The sequence below is a fragment of the Zootoca vivipara genome, chromosome 6, assembly GCF_965207765.1.
Source record: "Zootoca vivipara chromosome 6, rZooViv2.hap1.1, whole genome shotgun sequence".
NCBI classification, from domain to species: Eukaryota; Metazoa; Chordata; class Lepidosauria; order Squamata; family Lacertidae; genus Zootoca; species Zootoca vivipara.
Genome location: NC_142589.1, coordinates 8366299 through 8387932, shown reverse-complemented (window position 1 = coordinate 8387932; position 21634 = coordinate 8366299). Strand labels below are relative to the sequence as shown.

The 21634-nt window shown below is 44.9% G+C and overlaps 1 protein-coding gene and 1 long non-coding RNA gene across 6 annotated transcripts in view; one reads left to right on the top strand and one right to left on the bottom strand.

Annotated features, from left to right (window-relative positions):
• Positions 1 to 1269: 1269 nt before the first annotated feature.
• On the bottom strand, positions 1270 to 5323 carry LOC148685239 (uncharacterized). The gene is made up of 2 exons (XR_015950306.1): positions 4910 to 5323; positions 1270 to 1483 (listed from the first exon to the last, which is right to left on the bottom strand). It is a non-coding gene; the product is annotated as an uncharacterized LOC148685239 (long non-coding RNA).
• A 425-nt stretch (positions 5324 to 5748) lies between these two features.
• The window catches only part of SPEN (spen family transcriptional repressor), a 71721-nt gene continuing 55835 nt past the window's right edge, over positions 5749 to 21634 (top strand). For 3 of the 5 annotated variants that reach the window (XM_035120379.3, XM_035120377.3, XM_035120376.3), the window contains exon 1: positions 5776 to 6299. In XM_035120379.3, coding sequence (XP_034976270.3) covers positions 6217 to 6299 — 83 coding nt within the window. In that variant the 5' untranslated portion in view covers positions 5776 to 6216. Of the gene's footprint in view, positions 6300 to 7274; positions 8103 to 21634 lie in introns of those variants that run through there. The other 2 variants (XM_035120375.3, XM_035120378.3) reach the window with 2 other exon arrangements.

Genomic DNA, 21634 nt, shown 5'->3' with positions numbered 1-21634 from the left:
CTTAAATTTTTAATTATAAGACGGACTGTTGGTGATATAAGGCTTTTCTTTTCTTTTCTTAATGTTGCACTTATGGGAATTGGGGATTACTTTGCAACAGACTTGTCAGAAAGAAAGAAAAAACACAACGGGGTGGGGAGACACAAGCAAAGTGTGGGAATGGGACCCACATCACCCCACGTTAGATTTCTCTTTCGGTGCATTTCTCGTCATTTCCTTCCTAATCCTAAACATAATGTTCTCTAAACTAAGTCGTATTGGTGTTGATGGGGTTAACTGCCAAGTAAGCATATTTAGGATTGCAGCTGTACTTTAAATTCCAGCTTACATTTTCAGTTATAATTGATATGTGAAACACATCTTCAGATAAGCAACAATGATCATTTATCTGGAAGGGGTGATTCTCTGGCACTGCAGCTCGGGTTGAGACTTCCCTACCTGTTTCCTGGCCATATGGTCAGATTGTTTGCTTGATGTGCAAACATTCTAGGGCAATGGTTGCAAACCTGGAAGACTCCGGTTCAAATAACCACTTGCTGGGTGATCTGGTTTGCTGGTCCCATGCTCATCCTAAGCCATCCTGCAGAATTGTACTGAGGATAAAAGGGACACATTGATATGGATATCATGAGTGCCCTAGTGGAGGGGGGGACTAAATCATGTGTGTTGTTTATTTACACATTGGCATAAATAACAGCATTCATCTTCATGACTGCAGATTATAATAAAGCCTTAAGAGCAGGTCATGCTGTGTTTTGAATGGGCAGCCCTATATTTACTTGGGGCACAGGAACAGGAGGCACCAGTTGGCTCAGCACCCCTCCACTGCTTCCAGGCATCAGAGATCAAACCTTTTTCTCCTGAATTTAACCCCTCAGCAAACTTGGCAAATGCATCCCAACCCCTTCTCTTGGTGGGTGGTAGGTGAGACAGCCCTGGCAGTTTGGAAGAAAAGAGACTTCAGCTCTGGATGGGTTTGGCATTCACTAGACAAGATGGTGAGATCCTTGCCTAAATCCCAAAGCAAGCCCCAGAGCTATGAGCCAGATTTATTGCAATATATGTTGTGCTTTATTTAAAGTGTGCATTCTTCCCCCTCTGGATTTCAAACCATCAAAAGGGCTTTTTAACACAAAGGGGACACCTAATTTGCATTGCCCTACCTCATCCGTTCTGGATTAATTTAAGATTTTGCCTTCAGCAGCATGGACTTCAAACTTAATTTTTTTAAAATGTTTGAGTATGGGGGAAGAAATGAGGGACTATTGCTTATTTACAACTGATACAGCTTTAATGTAAGCTTTTGGTGAGGTTATGGGATTATTCTGTTTCCTGAGCAGTGGGAAATTCAGTACAAAGTTGTCAAGAGTGTTGCCTTTTCCCCTTCTGCATCCAGTGGACTAGACTGTTGCTTATGAAAGTTCATGTCCAGAAAATTCAATTAAGTTTTCTCTGCTGTCACAGTGATTTTCTGCCTGCTTCTCTATGGAGAAAAAAGAGAGCAAGTGTGGGAGTTCTTACATAAGCATTTGTGAAAGCCAAATTATTCCACATCCGAAATAAGAGTCCTGGGCATATCAGTCCTAAATTCCCCAGGCTCAGAAATCCCACTTGAATGCAAGTACTGTGGCCAGCACGTCAAACTCCAATCCTTACCATATATATATATATATATATAGAGAGAGAGAGAGAGAGAAAGTGGTGTTACTTTCCCCACCTGCAGATGTTGTCAAACAATGTCTCAAGGAAAGTGAAGTTAAAATGTCCTACTCTTGGGCAGCCTCATCAACATGGCTATATCTAGGAATGGCTCCTTGTTAACCTTTCCTTTGTCTTCTGTAGTGCTACAGTAGAGTTTTAATTCCATTATTATTTTCATTTATCAGTCATATTATACAAAATAAAATAAAAATTTTAAAGCAGCTTGCCAGGATAAAATACAACAAATACAATCAGTGCAAAACTGGAAAAGGAGGTAAAGAGGAACAATACAAAATATATAAAATGCTCACACAGTAAATAATAATAATAATAATAATAATAATAATAATAATAATAACAACTTTATTTATACCCCACCCATCTGGCCAGGTTTCCCCAGTTCCTTTCTGAACTGCAGAATTATCAGAGTAGGCTGATGCAAAGAACTGATAACAGTAAAACATCCAGAGTTGTGGCAGGTACCGGTAGATGTATGGGTGTAGCCAGGATTTTTGTTGGAGGGGCAAGCCTTTTGTTAGTGGGGCCAGAACCTCAGTTGGCTCTGTATTGATTTCTATTTATTTAGGGGGGCAGCTGCCCCTCCCTGCCTCCCCTTGGCTACGCCCAAGGATAGGTTACTGGGTTCACAAGAGTCCTTATTTCTCCTGTTGTGCTTAACTACTCTCTCTCTATTACTGCGTTAAGGGCTGGAAGACATTCCACAATTGTTTTATAACCGACTAGCGTCTGACAGTATCTAGCTCCCTAATTTAATGGGATCCAATCCACCTTTGGCCTGTTAGCCAGAATCCAGGATGCCATGTTTCCTTGTGAGTTGCCCTAATACCAGCAGTTACTACAACAGTTGGCCAGAGGACTCTGGATGGATGGTGGGAAGGGGAAGAAAGGGAGAACCTGGGAGGGCTGGTTGGAGAGGTTTGATAAGCCTCCTACGAAAAACCATGCTCTGAGTTTCCTTGCCTTCTGGTACATTTAATATGCCCCTGTGATTAAGCAGCTGTGGAGCAGGTTTCGACCTGGGGTGCCTCTGCTAATTATACCCCCAGGCAAGAGGAGGGGGAGGATGTGGCTGGGAATGCCATCTCTCTCTCCCCCTCCCTCCCCTCTGTCTTTGTTCAGCATGGAACAGCAGGCTGGGTTCCCATCTGGCTTGCAACTCAACGGTGATGCTGCAATCCCAGCCCATTAATGACCACCATTGAGATATCAGCCCCCATAATTAACTTTTCTCATACCCTAAGTAGCTATTGGGGCTTAATTTCCACACCAATAAGTGTTGGTGTTTATATCTGCAGTTAGGCTTTGAGGTCAGAGGTGCAGCTTATCTCTCCAATCCCCCAAATGGGTGGAATCATGGTTACTTATGAGTAAGGGAAACACACTTGGTACATATTCAGAGGCACTTCATTATCACTTGTAAGAATACAGTATAGCAACTTTCTGTGCATCTATTAATTTAATACTCATTCGCTGCAGATAGTATTTTGTTTAATCTTTACTGATTTTTGGTCTCTTTTATAAAAATGTCAGCAGTTAATTTGTTCACTATACAGACCCAATTATCTATCTATCTATCATCTATCTATCTCTCTATGAACGGAGAGCAAGGATATGTTTTCCAGAGGGGTGGTTGAGTTCCGATCTGTTCCAGGAAAAACAACAGAGACTCTTGTGGCCCCTTAAGGACCAGCAAATGTATTATGCCATAAGCTTTCATGGTCTAGAGAGGAATCTCCCCTCTTAAAAAAAATAATGGATGGTGGGGAATAGACCTTCTGCACGAAGGAATTCCTATCCCAGTGGTTCATTCATAATGAGCTTTAAAAACAACTACTAATTCTCAAGGTATTGCTCATCCCAAATTGCTGGAATTGAACACCAGGAGAGATGGATTGCCATTGTGTTTGTCTTGTTGGATACGTATATTGTTTTTTTGAATGTGGGAAAACTCTTTGTAGGTTGGGAAGTCTCTAGTGGGCAACACACAGCTCACACCAATCTGTTAAAATGTGGCATTTTACGGCAGCAGCCATTGTTCTTGTGTTGTGCTTTCCCAGCCTTTATGGGAAACCTCCCATGTGAACTTTTCCCACCAAATAATCCCTCTGTGTCACAAAGGTTTCTGGGGTTCATGCAGAGGAGTGCTGACTGGGCCTCATTGCCACACATGAATTGAGGGCAGAGTTTTTAATTGATGAACACAGCAATCCTATGCATAATTACTCAAGAGGCGGCATCCTTTCAGCAAGACCTAACTCCCAAGCAAGTGTGTTTAGGATTGCAGTCTTACGGGATAAGATTCTCCGGGAGTTTATTGAGAGTAGATGTATAGGCTTACGCTGTTAATCTCCATAATGTTACATATGAGAAAAACTGTCCTACAGAAAAAGAGCAAACTTTATTTGTATGGAGGTGATGTGGGTATGGGTGGCAGGGCAAGTGTTTATAAGTATCTGTATAAAGTACCTGGGGTCATGAAGAGTCGGACACGACTAAACGACAACAAGTATTATTATAATCTTTTTTAAAAAGACAGCATAAATTATATTTATATTTAAAACAACTAAAACAAATATGAGCGGATATGGAAAAGTATACAAATATATAAAAAGAATTAGATCCAGTGTTAGTCCGGCTTGGATTAGGCCAATTGCTTATAGGCATTACAAATTTAAATCCCACGAAATTTCAGGACCCATCCTATTACTTACATGGCACTATCTATATGCACAATAAAGGTAAAGGGACCCCTGACCATTAGGTCCAGTCGTGACCAACTCTGGGGTTGCGGCGCTCATCTCGTGTTATTGGCCGAGGGAGCCGGCGTACAGCTTCCAGGTCATGTGGCCAGCATGACAAAGCCGCTTCTGGCGAACCAGAGCAGCACACAGAAACGCCGTTTACCTTCCCACTGTAGCAGTACCTATTGATCTACTTGCACTTTGACATGCTTTCGAACTGCTAGGTTGGCAGGAGCTGGGACCGAGCAACTGGAGCTCACCGCGTCGCGGGGATTCGAACCGCCGACCTTCTGATCGGCAAGCCCTAGGCCCACAGCGCCACCCGCGCAATACTTTATGCAAATAACAGGCATGACAAGTCCCTGTTCCCATGGAGCCAACAGTCCGATACACAGATAAACAACAGATTTTCTTCTTACTATATGGTATAAAAAATAATTGGAAACCTATTGCAGCGCCATGGATTTCATATACAGTATGTGTAACTGTTCATAGCCCCCGAGAAGCCACATCAGTCTTGGCATTGGCCGGCGAAGTGTTCACAGCTCAGCTTTTCCGACGGAAGTGGCACCAAAACGAAGGAAATGCCCAATTAAAGGTCGGCGGTGGTGGGACTGACCTCCTGCCCCATTTTCCTCTTAAGTTTCCGCTTCTAGGAGCTGGGATTTGAGTTTTGGGAACCAACAAATAACACTGGTAGCGACTTCAATGGTGGAAATATACCAATGCGAGCGAGCGGGGAAGCCCCACATGCAGTGCAGAGCCGTGCCACGCCTGGGGTATTCTATGACCCTTACTGATGGCGCAGGCGAGGAGCGAACGAGGAGGCTTCCTCCTCCCTTGAGGTCTTTCTACTTCTCACAGAGGCTCTCGTAGGGGAAGACAACACCAGCGCCCCAGCCTCGAGGACGCATGCGCAACAGCCTGAGAGCCTGAGACCGCGAGCGAAGCGGGGAGGCGAGTGTTTGTGCGCCTGCGCGCTTCCCGCGGAGAAGGCGTATTGGGGACAGCGGGATTCTCTCACCCCTCCCCCACCCCACCTAGTTACTCCTTCCCGGCCTTCGAAAGCTCGCAGCGCACGGGCCCCCTCCTCCTCGCACATACCGTACACGAGAACGCATGCGCGCGCTTCCTCCTTTTTCCTCCCTCTCTCTCACACAAGCACCTTTTCTCTTCCTTACACACGCACGCGCACGCGCTGGTTCGCCGCGCGCCCAGCCGCCCAATGAGGAGCGAGCCTTGAAGCGCGAGGACCCGGGTTGGTGGCGGCCGGCGGCCGAGGGCGCATGCGCGCGCGCGGAGGTTGGGGGGTGAGACAGCGAGCAAGCGAGTGAACGGAGCGAGCGGGGGACGCCGCGGGGGCTGCTGCTGCTGCTGCTGCTACTGCTACTGAGGAGAAATTGGGAAGAAGCGCCGCGGAGGGAGGAGGAGGAGCGGCGGCGGCGGTCCCACCACCAGCGATAGCCGCGAGGAGAAGCAGCAGCAGCAGGAGGCGGCGGGTGTCGGGAGGGCCCGGTGGGATGGTGCCCCCCACCGGCGCCGCGGAGGGAGGAGGCGGCGGCGGCGAAAGAGGAGCAGCGGCGGCAGGCACAGGCCGAGTGCGGCGGCGGCGAAGAGCGGCGGCGGCGGGAAGAAGAGGAGGCTGCAGCTGCTTCTGCTTCTTCCCCAGCTCGCGGTGCTGAGGCGAACCGAGCGGAGGGCGGCGGCGAGAGCAACGCCCGCCGCGGAGGAGCCCCCATCGCCTGGCAGCAGCATGGTCCGGGAGACCAGGCACCTCTGGGTGGGCAACTTGCCGGAGAACGTCCGCGAGGAGAAGATCATCGAGCACTTCAAGCGGTGAGTGGAGGAGAGGGAGAGGAAGGGAGGGAGGGGCTGGTGGTGGAGTCAGAAGGACATCCCCGAAAGGGCAGGGGGAAGAAGTGGGGGGAGAGCATGGGGTAAATAGAAGGGGGGTGGGGGAGGCAAAAGGAGAGGGAAAGTGATTCCCCGCTTCAGTCCAATGTAGGAGGAAAGGGTGCGTGTAGGGAATCTTCCCGCTCCCCTCATCATTTCAACCAACGGGAGAGAGGCAGAGTGTATTTTATTTATTTGTTACATTTATATACTGCCCTTCATCCGAAGGCCACAGGGCGGTTTACATTACATTTAGTCCCGATGGGTTTACCTAGGTAAGCAGGTAGGGAGAGAGAGGTGGGTGGGTTTACAACCACGAGTCATTATATTAGACGACCCCCCCCCCAATTCTCTGTATAAATAAGGGAAGAGAGACGCACTGGTGGGAAAGGAAAAAACCTTAACGTTTGAAAGGCAAGAGAGGCTGAGTGAAGGGAAGAGTCTAGACTATGAGCTCAGCCCCTAGATAAAAGTGGAAGAAGGAAATTCCAGATTTAAGGAAGTGTGTGTGGGGAAAATAGGAAACTGAGGCAAGACCTAAGTTATAACAAGGGCAGTTGCTTCTGAGAGTGCTTTGGGAGGTGAAGGCAGGGAACAGTGACTCCTCCAGATAATGAAGGGTTGTTGGTTTCAGGAGAGCATAAGCAAATAACTGGGGGGTGGGGTGGGAGGAAGAGTAGGGTAGCTGCATCTGCCATTTCACATCATGGAGGGAGAGAGGTTAGCAAAATGAGGGAAGGAGTACCATCCCCAGGGACATGGCAACTATGAGGAATCTTCAAGATGTCAAGAGAAGAATGAGGAAGGTGACTACTCTAACCCCACAACACATACATAAGATGCCACTTCCAGTAGTGAGGGGAGAACCTTTTCCTCTTGGAGTTGTGTGAAAGCAGAAGAGAAGGTGGGAGGGGGGGAGGGAAAGAGAGATCAAATACCCCTAGTTTGGGAGGGGGTGCCTGTGGAGGCATGGATATAAATCAGGATGTGTTAGGAAGGGAAGGGAGTTTCATGGTTGTCCATGTGGAAGGGAAAACCTAAGATTGGACCTGGAGTTGAATGCCTGATGAGCGAGCCCTTTCACAAGCCAAGCCACAGAAGGCAGATGTGCCTGGGAAAACCTGTGTTGAGTATTATAGCAGCTGCTGCTTTTGCTTGCCCCTATGGATCTGGTAGAATTGGAATACCTTGGATCTAAGAGAGAAGGAAGTTCAGGGGGGCTGGGATTAAGGATCCCCTCCTGCACTTGGAATCTTTGACACACTAAAGGAAGGAACTTCTGAAAAGAAACTCCAGAGTCTGAGGAAGAAGGATACTGCCAAGTGCCATCAGCATTGTGGATTGGATTTTTCTAAGGGCATCCTGGAATTGAAACAACTTTTACCTGAAGAGGCCTGCTAATTTCTCTTTTCCATATTTTTGTGCCAGCACTATCCACTGATGAAACTGAGGGTTTTTGTTTCTTGGTTTGTTTGTTTTTTGGGCTTTTCAGTGTATTATAAACACAACATGGATAAACTATTGCTGTTTTCAGGGGTGCACAAGTGTCAGTCTGATTTGTTTATTTATTTATTTATTTTTCTTGCTTGCCTCTTGAAACAATTTATGAATGAAATGTTTGGGACCTGGCAATTCAAGCACAACTTTGAGGGAATGGAAGCTGAAATCCTCCTTGAACCCAGCTTCCTTTGGTTTCCTTTGCGATGGAACAGTTTTCTGCCATGGCTAATTCTGAAGACCAGATTGGTATTGTTACTTTCAATATTTTTCTTGCTGCCTTAGGCCCATTCAAACAAAAATAATATTTCCTCGCCTCCTATTCATCTAGCAACAGGTCATATTTGGCTTAATAATTATTCACTTAATAGCACCAACATGTGTGTGTGTGTGAGAGAGAGAGAGAGTGAGAGAGAGCGCCGTCTTAGTAGTGGATGGATCCTAGGTTATGTATGATTGCAGGAGTAAGTACCATGTTTGCAACTCACTTCTGCTGTTACAGTGGAAGCCTGTTAATGGCATTGTGGAAGGAAACTGATAGGTAGAATTCTAGACAAGTGTTTTGGTCAGCTAAAATAGTTTCCAGTTTGAGCCTCTGAAAGGGCTTGTAAATTTCCTTGCTAATGTTTAGAGTAGGAAAATTATGGAGTGAACCTAATGAGTCACCATGGGAAAAATAGACTTGGTCGCTACCTCATGGGGAACAAGCTTGGCTGGTGTAGTAGGGGGAGAAAGGAGAGTAGAACTCTGCCCTGCTTTACTAAAGGGAAGCTCTCTAGTTACTTGGCTGTTGCTTGATCATCAGTGTTTTACGTATATTCCGAATTTGTCAAAGTTAACTCATTTTGCAACTTCCAAAGCAGATCATTTATCTCCCTCCTCACCAGTATTGCAGTTTTGGGTGTGGGGAGGAAGACCAGTGGTAATATGTCCGATAAAATGGTATTTGTTTTTGCTTCAGTCATTAATTTTTCATTTGATTTTGTCTTGGGGGTGAGGGAGGGGAAAGGTTTTAACAGTGCTCCGCTATGCAAAATGCAACATGCATGGGAACAATGGTTCCTTTTATTTCTGCTTGGTTTCCCTATACGTTGCTTGTTTCTTAGTGTTGGTTTCTATGGCTGAGAGAGGAAGAGACACATCCAGGCAAACTGTGTGTTGCAGCATTTGCTGTGACCAGCAGCATGTAGCTTGACTTGTTCTTTAGCAGCGCCGCCTGTTTTTAGAGACATTTTCCTGCCTTCTCCGCTGTTCTTCTTCCATAGGTTGGGAGGGAGGAAATGTTCAGGGAAAGGACTCCCTTTCTGTAGTGGTGACTGGTGCAGTGCTTTGGCTTTCTAAAATGGCGGCCCAGTTTATGTAGGGAAGAACAGAGCTGATCTCGGGCTGCACACAGGGAGGTGGGGGAGTGCTAGGAGAGCAGCGTAAGGAGAGAATTTCTCCAGCTCCCTTGTTACAGTTGCCTGAGCTGCGGAGCTTCCTCCAAAACATGCAGAGGGAAAATATTTCGCAGAAAAGAGCAGTTGCTGCTGCAGCATTTGTGGTCACGAGGGACATCCCCTCCTTGCAAACCATTTTCCCAGGTTTTGTAAAGGGCCAAATCTGTAAGAATAACCTTGTGGCAAGTGGCATGAAACACAGAATAGCAGACAAAGGATTAAGAAATTAATCTGAATGAATTAAAATCTAGGTATAAGAGGGGCATAATCCAGCCAGTCAGATCCTGGTAGCTGTTACATAAAACTGAAGCAGCTGCCTTATTTCTTATTAAGAAATGGTCAAATGCCCTATTATTTATTATGCCTTACACTGGAAATACAGATAACCAGAGCTTAAAATGATGTTGTACAGCTAGACCTGTCTGGTTTTTTTAAATAATGCTTGTTGCAGGGTAGTGATAGACTAGATTTTGGAGTGGTGATTTTTAAAAAAAGACATGATGGGTTTATGAACCAAGATTTCCAAAGGATTCCTCCAGTGAGAATTAAATCTGACTTTTCAGTGTTGTCTTCACCCTGTTTTCACAGAGCATTTTTAATGCTGGATAAAGTTGCCATGGTGCTGTTGCTTAGTGATGGTTCAGAAAAATGGAAGGATCTGAATTAAGTGGCTCTTTCTTTCATTTTTCTGAATGTGCCATCAGTTTAAATATAGGTCTTGAAATTTTGTGTATGTGTTTAGATTTCAGAATCAGATTTATGTGGCTGTTGAATTTGGAATTGGGGGTGGGTGGGAGTTGGTAAATACTGAGGTACACATTCCAGAATTGATATGGCCAAATATGCAAAAGTGTTTTCCATCTGCTTCTAGCTACTTGGATTACTGAATCCTTTCACTATCAGATATCTGTTGAATTGAGTTTCGGTTGGCAGGAGGAGGCCATTGTGAGTACTGTACACTGACAATAGAGCAGCCCTTCCTTTGTATGTCCCTGGCGTGTGTGGGGGAAGGGCAGAGCCCAGTTGCACAATAACTGCCTTGCTGTCTTGTGCAGGTATTGTCAACCCTTTCAGGCCCAGGACCCACTTTTAACCCAAACATGCAATTGGGGACCCATTTATTTTCCTTTTACCATAATTTGCATGATGGTAGTGCTCCTTTTATGACCCACCTTGGGTCAGGCTGCGACCCACTAGTGAGTCCCGACCTGCCAGTTGAGGATCAGTGTGCTGGAGGATAGCTGTGTTGTGCATATATATTTGAAAGGCTGCTGATAGTGGTTGCCTATAGAATGAGTAAGGTTTAATTACCGGAGAGGAGACCTCTTTTAGTTCAGAGGGAAAAGAGCCTTTTTTTATTTAGCTGGGCTGTGCAAATTTCCCACCCATCCCCCCCAGTCTGAAAATAGGACAAAGAATATGCAGAGTCTGAGCAAGCAGTAATTATCATCCTTTAGCTGCAGAGGCAAAAAAAAACTACCTGATGTATTGCTGGACATAAATGGCAGGCATAGCCAAATTCTAGCCTCTGTTAGCAGCAAAAGGTAAAAAAAGGTTAGCAGCACACCAGTGTGAAATGTAGTCTTTCTAGTTGGTACTGGTGATACATTCTCATTTCAGAAGAAAACATTCAAGTTGTTCATTCCAGGGTTCTAAAAAAAAATGTACTCTAAAAAAAGTACATTTAGGAATGACTCATTAAAGGGGGGGAAGTGTTTCTGAACGGGACTCCTAACTCTAAAACCTTATACAGTAAAGGGAATTGAGGAGAGAGGCTTGGAAGTCTCAAGTAAACTTCCTTTTCCATAATGCTTTTATTAGGACCAAGCAAAATGTCATAAAGTTGTAAGCTTTTGAATTCTGTAAAATGAATTTGGATACATATCATTTTTATGAAAGGGACCCCTGACCATTAGGTCCAGTCATGACCGACTCTGGGGTTGCGGCACTCATCTCGCGTTATTGGCCGAGGGAGCCGACGTACGGCTTCCAGGTCAGGTGGCCAGCATGACAAAGCCGCTTCTGGCAAACCAGAGCAGCACATGGAAACGCCGTTTACCTTCCCGCTGTAGCGGTACCTATTGATCTACTTGCACTTTGACGTGCTTTCGAACTGCTAGGTTGGCAGGAGCTGGGACCGAGCAACGGGAGCTCACCCCGTCGTGGGGATTCGAACTGCCGACCTTCTGATCGGCAAGCCCTAGACTCTGTGGTTTAACCCACAGTGCCACCTGTGTCCCTATCATTTTTATTAGTTTGTGTAAATGTGTGGTTTTGTATATTTGGGGGCTGTTACTATAATATCCGAATAATGTTTTACCTGTAATTTTGACAGTTCTTGTGATCCTTTTTGGGAAAACTGCCCTGAGGTTTTGTTTGTGTCAAAGATACTATTTTATTATTCTTATTCATACAGTGCCCTTTATGTACACAGCAGTTTACAGAGTTTTAGAAGGAAAAACAGGTCTATTGCTCCAAAGAGCTTAAAGTCTAAAACATGACTGCTGGTAAGGAGACTATGTGACAGGTATGGTGGAGGTGAGGGTGAAATATCTGGATTATCTGGAAATACAGATATTCTATTTTTTAAAAGTCTCTTTAAGATGGTGCATACAGATTATACGTCTTATTTAAAACGGCATCTGAAACTGCTAGGGTACCTCTTCTTTTCAGGGTTTTTGTTCGGGGCCCGAGGAGTTGATTAGTTGTAACTGAAAGTGTTTCGCTAGTGTAAATGCATCCAAATCATTTCAGTCATTGAAGTACTGAAGCAATTTCCCACTGCTGAAACAGAAGCATGGCAGCCTGCAAAGAGAAGGAGGCTAAATATAGTAACATTTTCCCTCTGCACAAATGCCAAATGTCCACATTTCTCCATGATTAACTTGAGGAGAAAAATAAGAACCTTTGCTCTCAACTACTTCTGCTTTAAGTACATAAGATAATGTGTGTGTTTAGTCCATTAATAAAATGGTGACAGTTAAAAGATGGGCGTCACAAACATAATGAGTGCTTCTCAAGAGCTTGTGCTGCTTCACGTTCACAAGATGCAGGAAAAGTGACCTTTGAGGTTTCCCATTTCAGTTTACCCTTTTTAGGCCCCGAGTCTTATTGTGGGAGAAAAACACCAGTTTGGTATCCTTTAAGACCTGTTTTTCCTTTAGGCCTTTTCCTGTACATTCTTTATTTTCTTTTTGGTGACTTCAAGTCGCATACTGCTCCCTCCTCCTTTCTACCAATGTGGTGCCCTTCAGTTGCTCTTGGATCATAGCTCCCATCATCCATGACATGCTGGCGGAGAGGGGGGCGAGGGTGCTGATAGGAGTTGGAGTCCACAACATTTGGAGGGCACCATGTTGTCTACCTTTGCACTAATGCACATACACAGCGCAAGCTGCATGCCCTCTGGCATTTTCATCCTCCACAAACAGGAGTATGTACAGCTGGATGCTAGCTGTCTAGTCTTTCTGTGCACTGTTCTGCCTCTGCATGACTAATGACAGCCTAAACACGCTTCCATGGCTATACGGATTGAGAAGGGTGGATCTGGATCTTTTACATGGCTCCCTAAGTAAACTACCACCTTCTTTTAAATATGCAGCTGTGTGGTGTTGTGTACCCTGTTTTGCAAGTGACTTCACAGAAGGAGGATTTGGTGCAGAGAGGGAATGAGTCATTGGGAAGGATGTAGCAGAGAAAGTAGGCTTTCCTTCTGAAGACAGACAGAGATCCCCATGAGAATAACTACAATTGATATTGGCAAAGTTTGGTTTGCTGCCTTAATGCTGTTGTGTTTTGAATTCTACCCACACCCTCATTGTTATCTTTTGAATGAAGAGGAGCAGAGTGCTCTAGGTTCTAGGTAGGTGTTGGATCATTGCTGTGCTATGGCTGACAGAACTGTTCTGCTCTCTGCCACTTCATGATGTGTAGGATTCCTCAGATCTACATGCTTGTTAAACAGCTTGAGGCTGCTGGTGCGTTCCCCGGAGAAATCCTTGGATGCTTCCTTCCTGCCAGCCCACTGGACATGAAATGAGTGTTTGAACAGGAGGGGCATGCTCACATCGTCTGATTCAGCCATGGATTTTTGGATAGCCTTGAGCAAGCCTCATGCCCGTAAAGTGGGGACAGCATTGAAATTTCCTTTGGGGAGCAGTTCTTTGCATTCTATGACAGTGTTCTATAAATAACATTTCAAAACACATAAAAGCCACAAAGCAGCCAAACCTCTAGAAAGTTTGTGTCAATGGGTGAAATTTACCGGGCTGTATTTTCCTTAAACTTCCCACATAGCTGCTTTGTTTCTTGTTCTAGAGCCTGCTTCTAAATAGTGACGATACCATAAAAGCGATACCATGTCTGACATTCCGCAATGTGATCTGCTCCCTGTTTTGCAAGTGGCTTGGCTATTTGAGAAAGGTACGCACTGAAGCACATAACCTTCCCAAAGTCAGCCTTGAATTCTGATCCCAAAACTGATTACGCAGAAGCAAGCCCCACTGCATTAAATGGGACTTGATTCCTAGTAATTGTGCTAGGATTTCAGCCTTTTGTATTCTACAAATTTCTAATTAACCCAAGTGAGCTCCAGGAATCTTAGCTGACTTTTGTGAAACTGGACATGTCTGATAAGGAGGTAATTAAATGAGCTGAGAGAGAAGGCAATCATTATAATCTCTAGCTGTAAACTATCTCCTTGTCTGCCAGATGTAAAACTTCTAGGAAGGCTGAAATTCTTCCAGGGGCAAGAAATATGATGCTGAGTTCATAATATCTGTGTTGCGGTTGGTTGTATGCAGTAAAGCTTTTAGACAAAGGTCACTTGTGTTGCAAGATGGGCTTATGGGTTCCTTGTCGCAAATCCTGAAGTCTTTGAACTGTAGAAGTAAATGTTCTTATTCCACAAACATTTTTGTGCTTTTGGCGTGGGAGGGGAGTAGTGGTCATACTCTCACCCAGTGCGACTAAACTTGGTGAATGCTAATTACATGCATTAATGACCTGTTGGCTTCATTCTTAAAAATGAATAGATAAAGAAAGGGTTGTGTGTCTGTTTACTTGAGATGCTGAAGGGCAGTGGTGTAGGCCAGTCATTACTAATGTCATATGTGCATGTATGTCCCACTGTGGCCTCTACTTACCGTAAGCTAGTTTTGCATCATGTTTTGGTGCATCAAACTATCCTGAAACTGGAAGCGTGACTACCGTAGTACTTGTAGACTGTCTTACTTAGATCCCTGTTGGATAGTGTGTATGACAGATAAGACGCCAGCCTAGCATGGAGGTTGCATACTTCCTTGGTTAATCTTTGAGCGGGGAAAATGCCAACAGTGGGCATGGTAAAGACAAAAGTAGGTAGAGATACTGAGCACAGACATGCAACTTACACATTCACTCTCCCTGCTTAACAGTTAGGCTTGGAAACAGCATTCGAGCCTTTATGGGAGCCCAATTATGTGATCTTCCTGGAGATTACAGCTGGCAGGCTTGACCTTTCTTTAGCTGCATTCTCCATGAAGATTACCCAGTTCTCCATCCCTCCCCCTAGAAGAAACCCCAACAACTACTCTTGGGAAAACATTCTGTTTGAGCCACTAGACAGATCCCCCCCAAGCTTAATTGTGGTGGGGGTGAAAAGGGGACACGGGGGGCTGGATAGGGAGGCCCCAGTGGCTGGATCCATACCACTGACCTATACACACACATTCCCAGAGCACTTCTTGAAATGTTTCTTTAATTTATTTTTAAAACTAATATTCCACCCTTTGTCGTAAGACTCCACGATGAGTTGCAATAATAAATGCATAGAATAAACATTAATAAAACAACACTTGTAAAATTGAGTTGTTCTTGAGATCAAGGCATTTCTCCTCGTGCATTAAAGGATGGGTACCCTATTTTATTAATGGTTGTTGGTTTATATTTTGCTATATATTGCCTTGGCTCTTAAAAAGTGGTATGGAAAACTAACATGATCATATGTTCCTTATAATCTGATGCAAGGAATTTATTTCATTCTCTTCCCCCACCCCCCACCCCTACTATGTTGTTCTTCAGTGAGTTTGGGTCCCAGTTCCTGGAGCTGTAAGCCTCTTACAGCAACACTCGCCAAGGAAAACAAGGTTGAAGGTGCAGTCCAGTCCAAACAAACCAGGGTCAGACACCTGGAATCAGTTCAGGTGCAAAGCATGATGCAGAGGCAACGCCAGGCAGCAGTCCGAGGTCAATACCTCAGGGAGTCCAGGCAAAGTGCAGCTCAACAAGGAGGGAAGATGAGGCTGGGAAACAAGGAACCAGTGATATGGGAAGTTACTAGCAACTTGCTCAAGAGGCAGACTTTGTGTGCTCAGACCTCCTAGACCACACCTTAACCACAGTTACTGGTGGTGAAGGAGTTTCAGGGATTACTTGCTCATGAGGATGCCCTTGACTCATGAGGCTCTGTGGACTTTGGGTCCACAGAGTATGCTCTGTTGTCAGTCTGGCTCAGAACTGGCACTTTGGTGCCAGCAGATGCAGGGAGCGGGGCTCCCTCCTTCCCCATTGATCCTCAACATTGATTCTGGGGGACACTGCCTGATCCTCAAGGGCCTTGGCTTATGGGAAATCTGGTTTGTCCTTCAAGGACAGCACTCAGTGTCTGGTATTGGGTCAGGACTAGTCTTGACATACTGCCACCAATCTCTTGGCTTATATGGGGAAGTTATTGCAATTTGACTCCTGCATAATTGCTCCCATGGTACTAGCTCCGAGTTAGAACTATGCAGAGGCAGTGTTAGAAACTGAGATATGAAATATTATGTTCATTTTTCACATGGTTTAGTCCTTCCCCTGTCGACCCCCCTAATATTCTTCAGAGGGACTCTTCTCCAGTCTTCAAAGAGTAGCTGGAAGTGGGAAGGAAGGAAAAAGGTCCTCCTTTCCTTCCACTCTGCAGTTTTAAACTGAAATCTTAGGCACACTACTGTGCCCAGAGCTCAGAAACTGCTTGCCCTAATGAAATTGCCTGTCACAAAATGTGCCTAGAACAATGGGAGTTTTGAACACTGTGCAGAGGTCATGGGGGGCCTTGCTTCTGTCAAACCACAGATATAGGAAGTATGTTGCCTTAATGGTGGCAAGCTATGTTATATTTTGCAGAAAGGGAAACGTTTTTTAAAAAGCAAAAGTGCTGAGTATAAAACATTTGAAAATTAAACCTAGTAAGTTGGTCATGTCCATTAATTTCCATGGGTCTGCTCTTAGTAGGACTAATGTTCAATACAACCATATAAGGTTGCAAGTTGATTCACTTGTGAAACATTTTCCAAAGCAATAGAAGCTGTTCTGACATGTGTTGTGGTACCCTGAGACTTTCATTGTGGTCTGTGGACAGCAGCCTTGAGCAAGTGCAGCCCCACAAGTGGTAACGGTCTTTGGTTTCACCATCGGTCTGAAGAAACACAATTTTTGAAGGAAAGCAAAAGAGAATCTCTAAAACCAGTAGGTGGGGTGATCTCCCTTTTAGCAAACTTTCCCCATGTTAGGGAATTCTCTTCACTTTGGGAATAGGATATCTCCAATGAGGCTGTGCCAAGATGGCCTTTAGGACACTTGAGTGACATCAACCTGACTGTGATCTATGGCTTACATTTAGGAAGATATGGTTTGTGTGACAGCTGGGCTGTCTTTGGCTGATGCATTTGATGATTCCTGCTCCTCCCTCCTTAGCCTCATGTTACAGTGGGAAAACACAGGACCTGACCTATTTGCGCCTGCTGCAAGAGCAATTGGAGGGCATAACATAGTCTTTATTGTTCAGGGGCCCAGACTTTATTTCTAAAACTTAAAACTTCTTTGAAGAGTCAGGTAGAACTCTGTGTGCCCACATGTGCTTCTCCCTATACCAGTGCAAGTCTTAAGCAGTCCCAACTGGTGCCATGACATGTTCAGAAACGAACTCTCGTTCTCCGTGGCAGGAAGTCTCGTGTCAAAACAATTGCTAGGTTCATGCCTTGCCTTTAGTCTTGTAGTGCTTGATCTGCACACCTATGACCTGGGAGAGCAGGGTTTGAATCCCCACCCAGCCCTAAAGCTCACTGAGTGACCGTGGGCCACTCACCATCTCTTAGCCTAACCTGCCTCACAGGTTTGCTGTGAGAATGAAGTAGAGAGGAGAACCATGAGATCATTGGAAGATAAAGGTGCCGTATAAACTAACCAACCAACATTTTTCCCACCCTGAATTGATGCATTGGCAAACTAATCAAAAACTTCAGTCTTGCATACTTGCACCTCTGTTGCCTCCCCTCCCCCTGCAAAAAAATGCCTGTGCTTTTAGCTTCATGGGAGGTGGTGTGTGTGTGTGTGTGTGTTTGTGTGTTTGTGTGTTTTAAATCTATACTGGTGCACTGATTATCCTTGAGGGTGGGTGGGTTGTATACTGCATTTGAAAATAGCTGTCATCTGCCATTCTTTCGAGGACAGACTGGAATGATGCACAGTCTGAAATTCTGTCAGCAGCTTGAAAACTGGCACTGGCCACCCAGCTCTATGGATGCCAGGAAGAGCTGCTGTGTGCTCCTTATGTGTCTGTGGTGAAAGCCAAAATGCACTGGCAGCTTAGAGCTGCAACCAGTTCAATTTAATACCACTGAAGACTTCTTTGGAACTGGGCTTTCTTGTTTTTTCAAAGGCATGCCACCTCCGGCTAGTTATCCCTTGATTTGAGAAAATGTGCAGTGTTTAATCTGGCTAGAGGGGGAGAGCTATATGGAATGGCCCAATTTTTTTGCAGCACCTCCCTTTTAGGTCAACCAAACATGCCCTGGATGTTGAAGGCATTGAACCTAAGCATAGTATTTGAAAGAGGGATGCACACGGTCCTGGAGAACAGTTCTGAGGACGGCGAAGTGCCATTTCCTTTACAGTAATGCCTTTTCCTATACAGTATGTTCAGCATTTCTCGCAGTGCGGTCAGTGTGATAAAACTAGCCGCTTGCTAAACATGCCTGTGACAACAACTGCTTAGCAACTAACTGTAACATGAAACAAGTGTTTGATGTTTTGATGGAGCTTATAATGAAGAAGTAGGTACTGTAAACTATTCTTTGCCTGGCAGACCTGCAGCATGCCTAACTCCTGTGGATTTATCATCTTAATGGTGTAAATTTTATGTGATATAGAATTTTCTCTTGTGAACTAGGGCAGATCCACACCAAACATTTAAAACAGATCCAACATACATTTAAAGCACATGACTTCCTCAAAATAATTCTGTCGTTTTCACCATACAGAGCTACAGTTCTTTGTACCCATAAGAAACTATGGTTCCTGGTATTCCTTGGGGAAAGCCATGTGCTTTAAATGTATGGTATGGAGCTGCCCTTACTTGCTTGAAATTAACATAGATAATTACTAGGACTCCAGTAAATATGGAGGAAAGTGCTTGCAACTTCCTTACCTATTTTTATAGACATATACAAGCTAATGGGAAAGGGTAACAGGCAACATAGGATTATTGCCCTGCTCCGTGCATGCCATTAAATCAGTGTATCTGTAGGTGTTCCAGGACTGCAATACCTATAATTTATTTGGGGATTTTTTTAATGTGTGTGTTGCTAACCTGCTTATGTGCCCATGGGATAGTGTGGGGGGGATAAGAGATTTTAATAGAATAGAATATATGCATTCACATTGTCAGCAGTGCTGTTGACCTCACTTGGTTGGGCTGTGTTTGCATGAACAAAGATGAGCAATAAGAACACACCTATAGTGCTTAGCAAGAGCCTATAGTACCTGTACATGTGTCTACGCACCCTCCTCCAATTCTGTGTGCTGCATAGATTTGAGCAAAGCTGATGTTTGTCTAAAGAAGAGTGACTTGTAAAAATGTGAATGGCAGGTTCTGGAATCTCCCCATCCCAACCGCCACGTTTAGCACACACTTTCTTTTTGGTTAAACACACGTTGCAGCAGTTGTGAATATGGTTTTCTCCTAATCAGTGTTGTTAATTAAGCCAATTTCTGCCTTGAGCCCTTGGAATCTGTTGCCAGCAAATAAGCAGCAGCAGTTTAGTTCTGCTTTCAGTAGCTTGGGAGAACCTAGCTTTGCAAACCACAAGCTCTCTTTCACAGCTGTGCTTTAAAAAGGACCAAATTGACCAATAATGAGTGTATAAAATTCATGTGTGAAATCTAGATATTGTGTTAGTCTTTGGAATGAGTACTAAGTCAGATTCAGTGGTGGAATATTGACTTTTAAACTTCCTGTCACCATATCCCTGCTACCATGAAATGCCTATTTTTGGAAAACAGCCCCACATTGGCTCTTGCTCTTTCCGTTTATATTTTGTTAAGCTGTCCTATTTTTTTCTAGTGGCCTTTGCAGACTTCTGCCTCACCAGATTTAATGTCCTCACTGTTGTAATCTTTTGTAATCAGTTTTACTAATTATAGTTAACAAACAAAAATGCTAACATGCACATCATTAACCTAGGTTGCTATGGAGTGTGATGTTGGATTATTGCAGACAGCTTCCTCAGGTCTCCCCATTTCCCCAGTTCAGCTGAGGCTTGTCTCATGGTGACACATAGCCTAAGGATGACAATGAAGAAATCTACTTAATTAAGCCAGGAAAAATACCACCTGCCCAAGGATCCATTGTGGAGGAAGAAAGAGGCAAGGGGGGCAGCACAGCTGCCCTGTTGGCTTCTTTGTGGTAGCCTGGTCTAAGGTGAATGTGCTGATCATGTTTAAGTCCAGAAAAACTGGCTTAGCGTGGCTTTGTGGTTGGGTAATTGACAAGGGGCCCTGAGTCCCAGTTTTGCTCTCCTGTCTTCAGGAGCCTTCAGGTGCCTTAAAGGAACAGATCAACTGAAAGGTCTTACACTTGTTCCAGAGAACTAAGAAAAGGGCTTCATGCCCCCAGAGGATTTTACTTGCAGAAAGAGCTTCATAGAATCCACTGAAAAGCAAAACATACAATGAGACCAGCTTGTCTGACATGCTGCGAGTTACTTATTGATTAACATGAATTATGCAAGGTGGGGAAGGTTGCTAAAAAAGAGCAACAAGAGGAGCTTTGTTTTCATGGGGATCTTTAGAGCCAGCATGCAGCAAATCCCCCCTCCCCCCTTGCTGTGTTTTTTATCTGTTTGCTTCTTGGAAAGGCTGAAGTCAGTAAAGAGAGATGGAGGAAGCGTTTTCACAAGGGCTCTTTTCAGCATGGTGAAGGTCATGATGGCTCCTGTTCTTTTTGTCTCTTGTTCCCAATGAAGGTTACCCTCACCAAAGCTTTTCTCTGCTGTTTCTCCTTCCTTGTTGTTGCTCTTGCAAATGCCACTGTGAAAAATGCTCTCCCTTTCCTCCATTGCCTGTCCTCCGGCAGCCCTTCAGAAAGCCTGTCTTCTCCTTGCCGTGCATTGTTCTGCTGCAGTAACTGATCCCGTGATGCAACATTGCAGATCTTTTCCCTCCCCTCCCCTCCCTTCTGGATCAGATAGCATGAAGCAATGCAGCTCCCCTCCCCGCGGGAACTGCCACCACAGGAGCAGTTTGGAGAGTAGCCAATGGGTGGGGCTGGGCTGGATCACTAGGCAGATTAATCTTCACGGTGGGTGACTAAAAGGTATGTGCAATTAAAAAGGAGCAGGCGATGCTAGGGCACAGAGCGATGAAAGCCTTCCTGCTTGCACAGCTGCTTTGTCTTGAGGGTTGTGTGTATGTTGGTGAGGATGTGTAACTTTTACTCTCTCCTCCTTGAAAAGCAGCTGCCACACTCATCCCAGTGGCTTGTTGCATGAGAAGACAAGCTGTGCCAAATAGTTAACACAGCTCTGAGATTTAGGTGTGGGTTAACAAATATTGTGCAATCTATGTTAGGGCTGTAGCAGTAATCTGGCAATAGTGTCTCCAGCTGTGCCTGGTTTTTAAAACTGTAGATGGAGAAATTTAACTGCATAGGTTTCCTTCCTCCCACAAATATTTTAAATTTGGCCTGTGCCTCTGATTATAGGAAAGTGCCTTAAACCAGCGCAGAACATTTCTCCATCTAGCCTAGTATTAGACTCTGTGACTGGCTGTGGCCCTTTGGGCTCTTGGATTCAGAGGCCTTTCCCGTCATCCGCTCCTGGAATCTCCAGGCATTGAGCCTGGGACTTTCTACATGCAAAGCATGTGTTCTGCTACGGAGCTGTGGTCCTTCCCCCCTCTCCTTTGATTGGCTGTGCTGATTTCTCCAATGCAGCCAGTGAGCTTCATGTAGCTAGCTGAGATTTCAAGGCTCGGAGTCCTACATCACCCCATCAGTTGTTTTTGAAAACACTTAGTCATCTGAACAGAACGTGCTCTACTACCCCT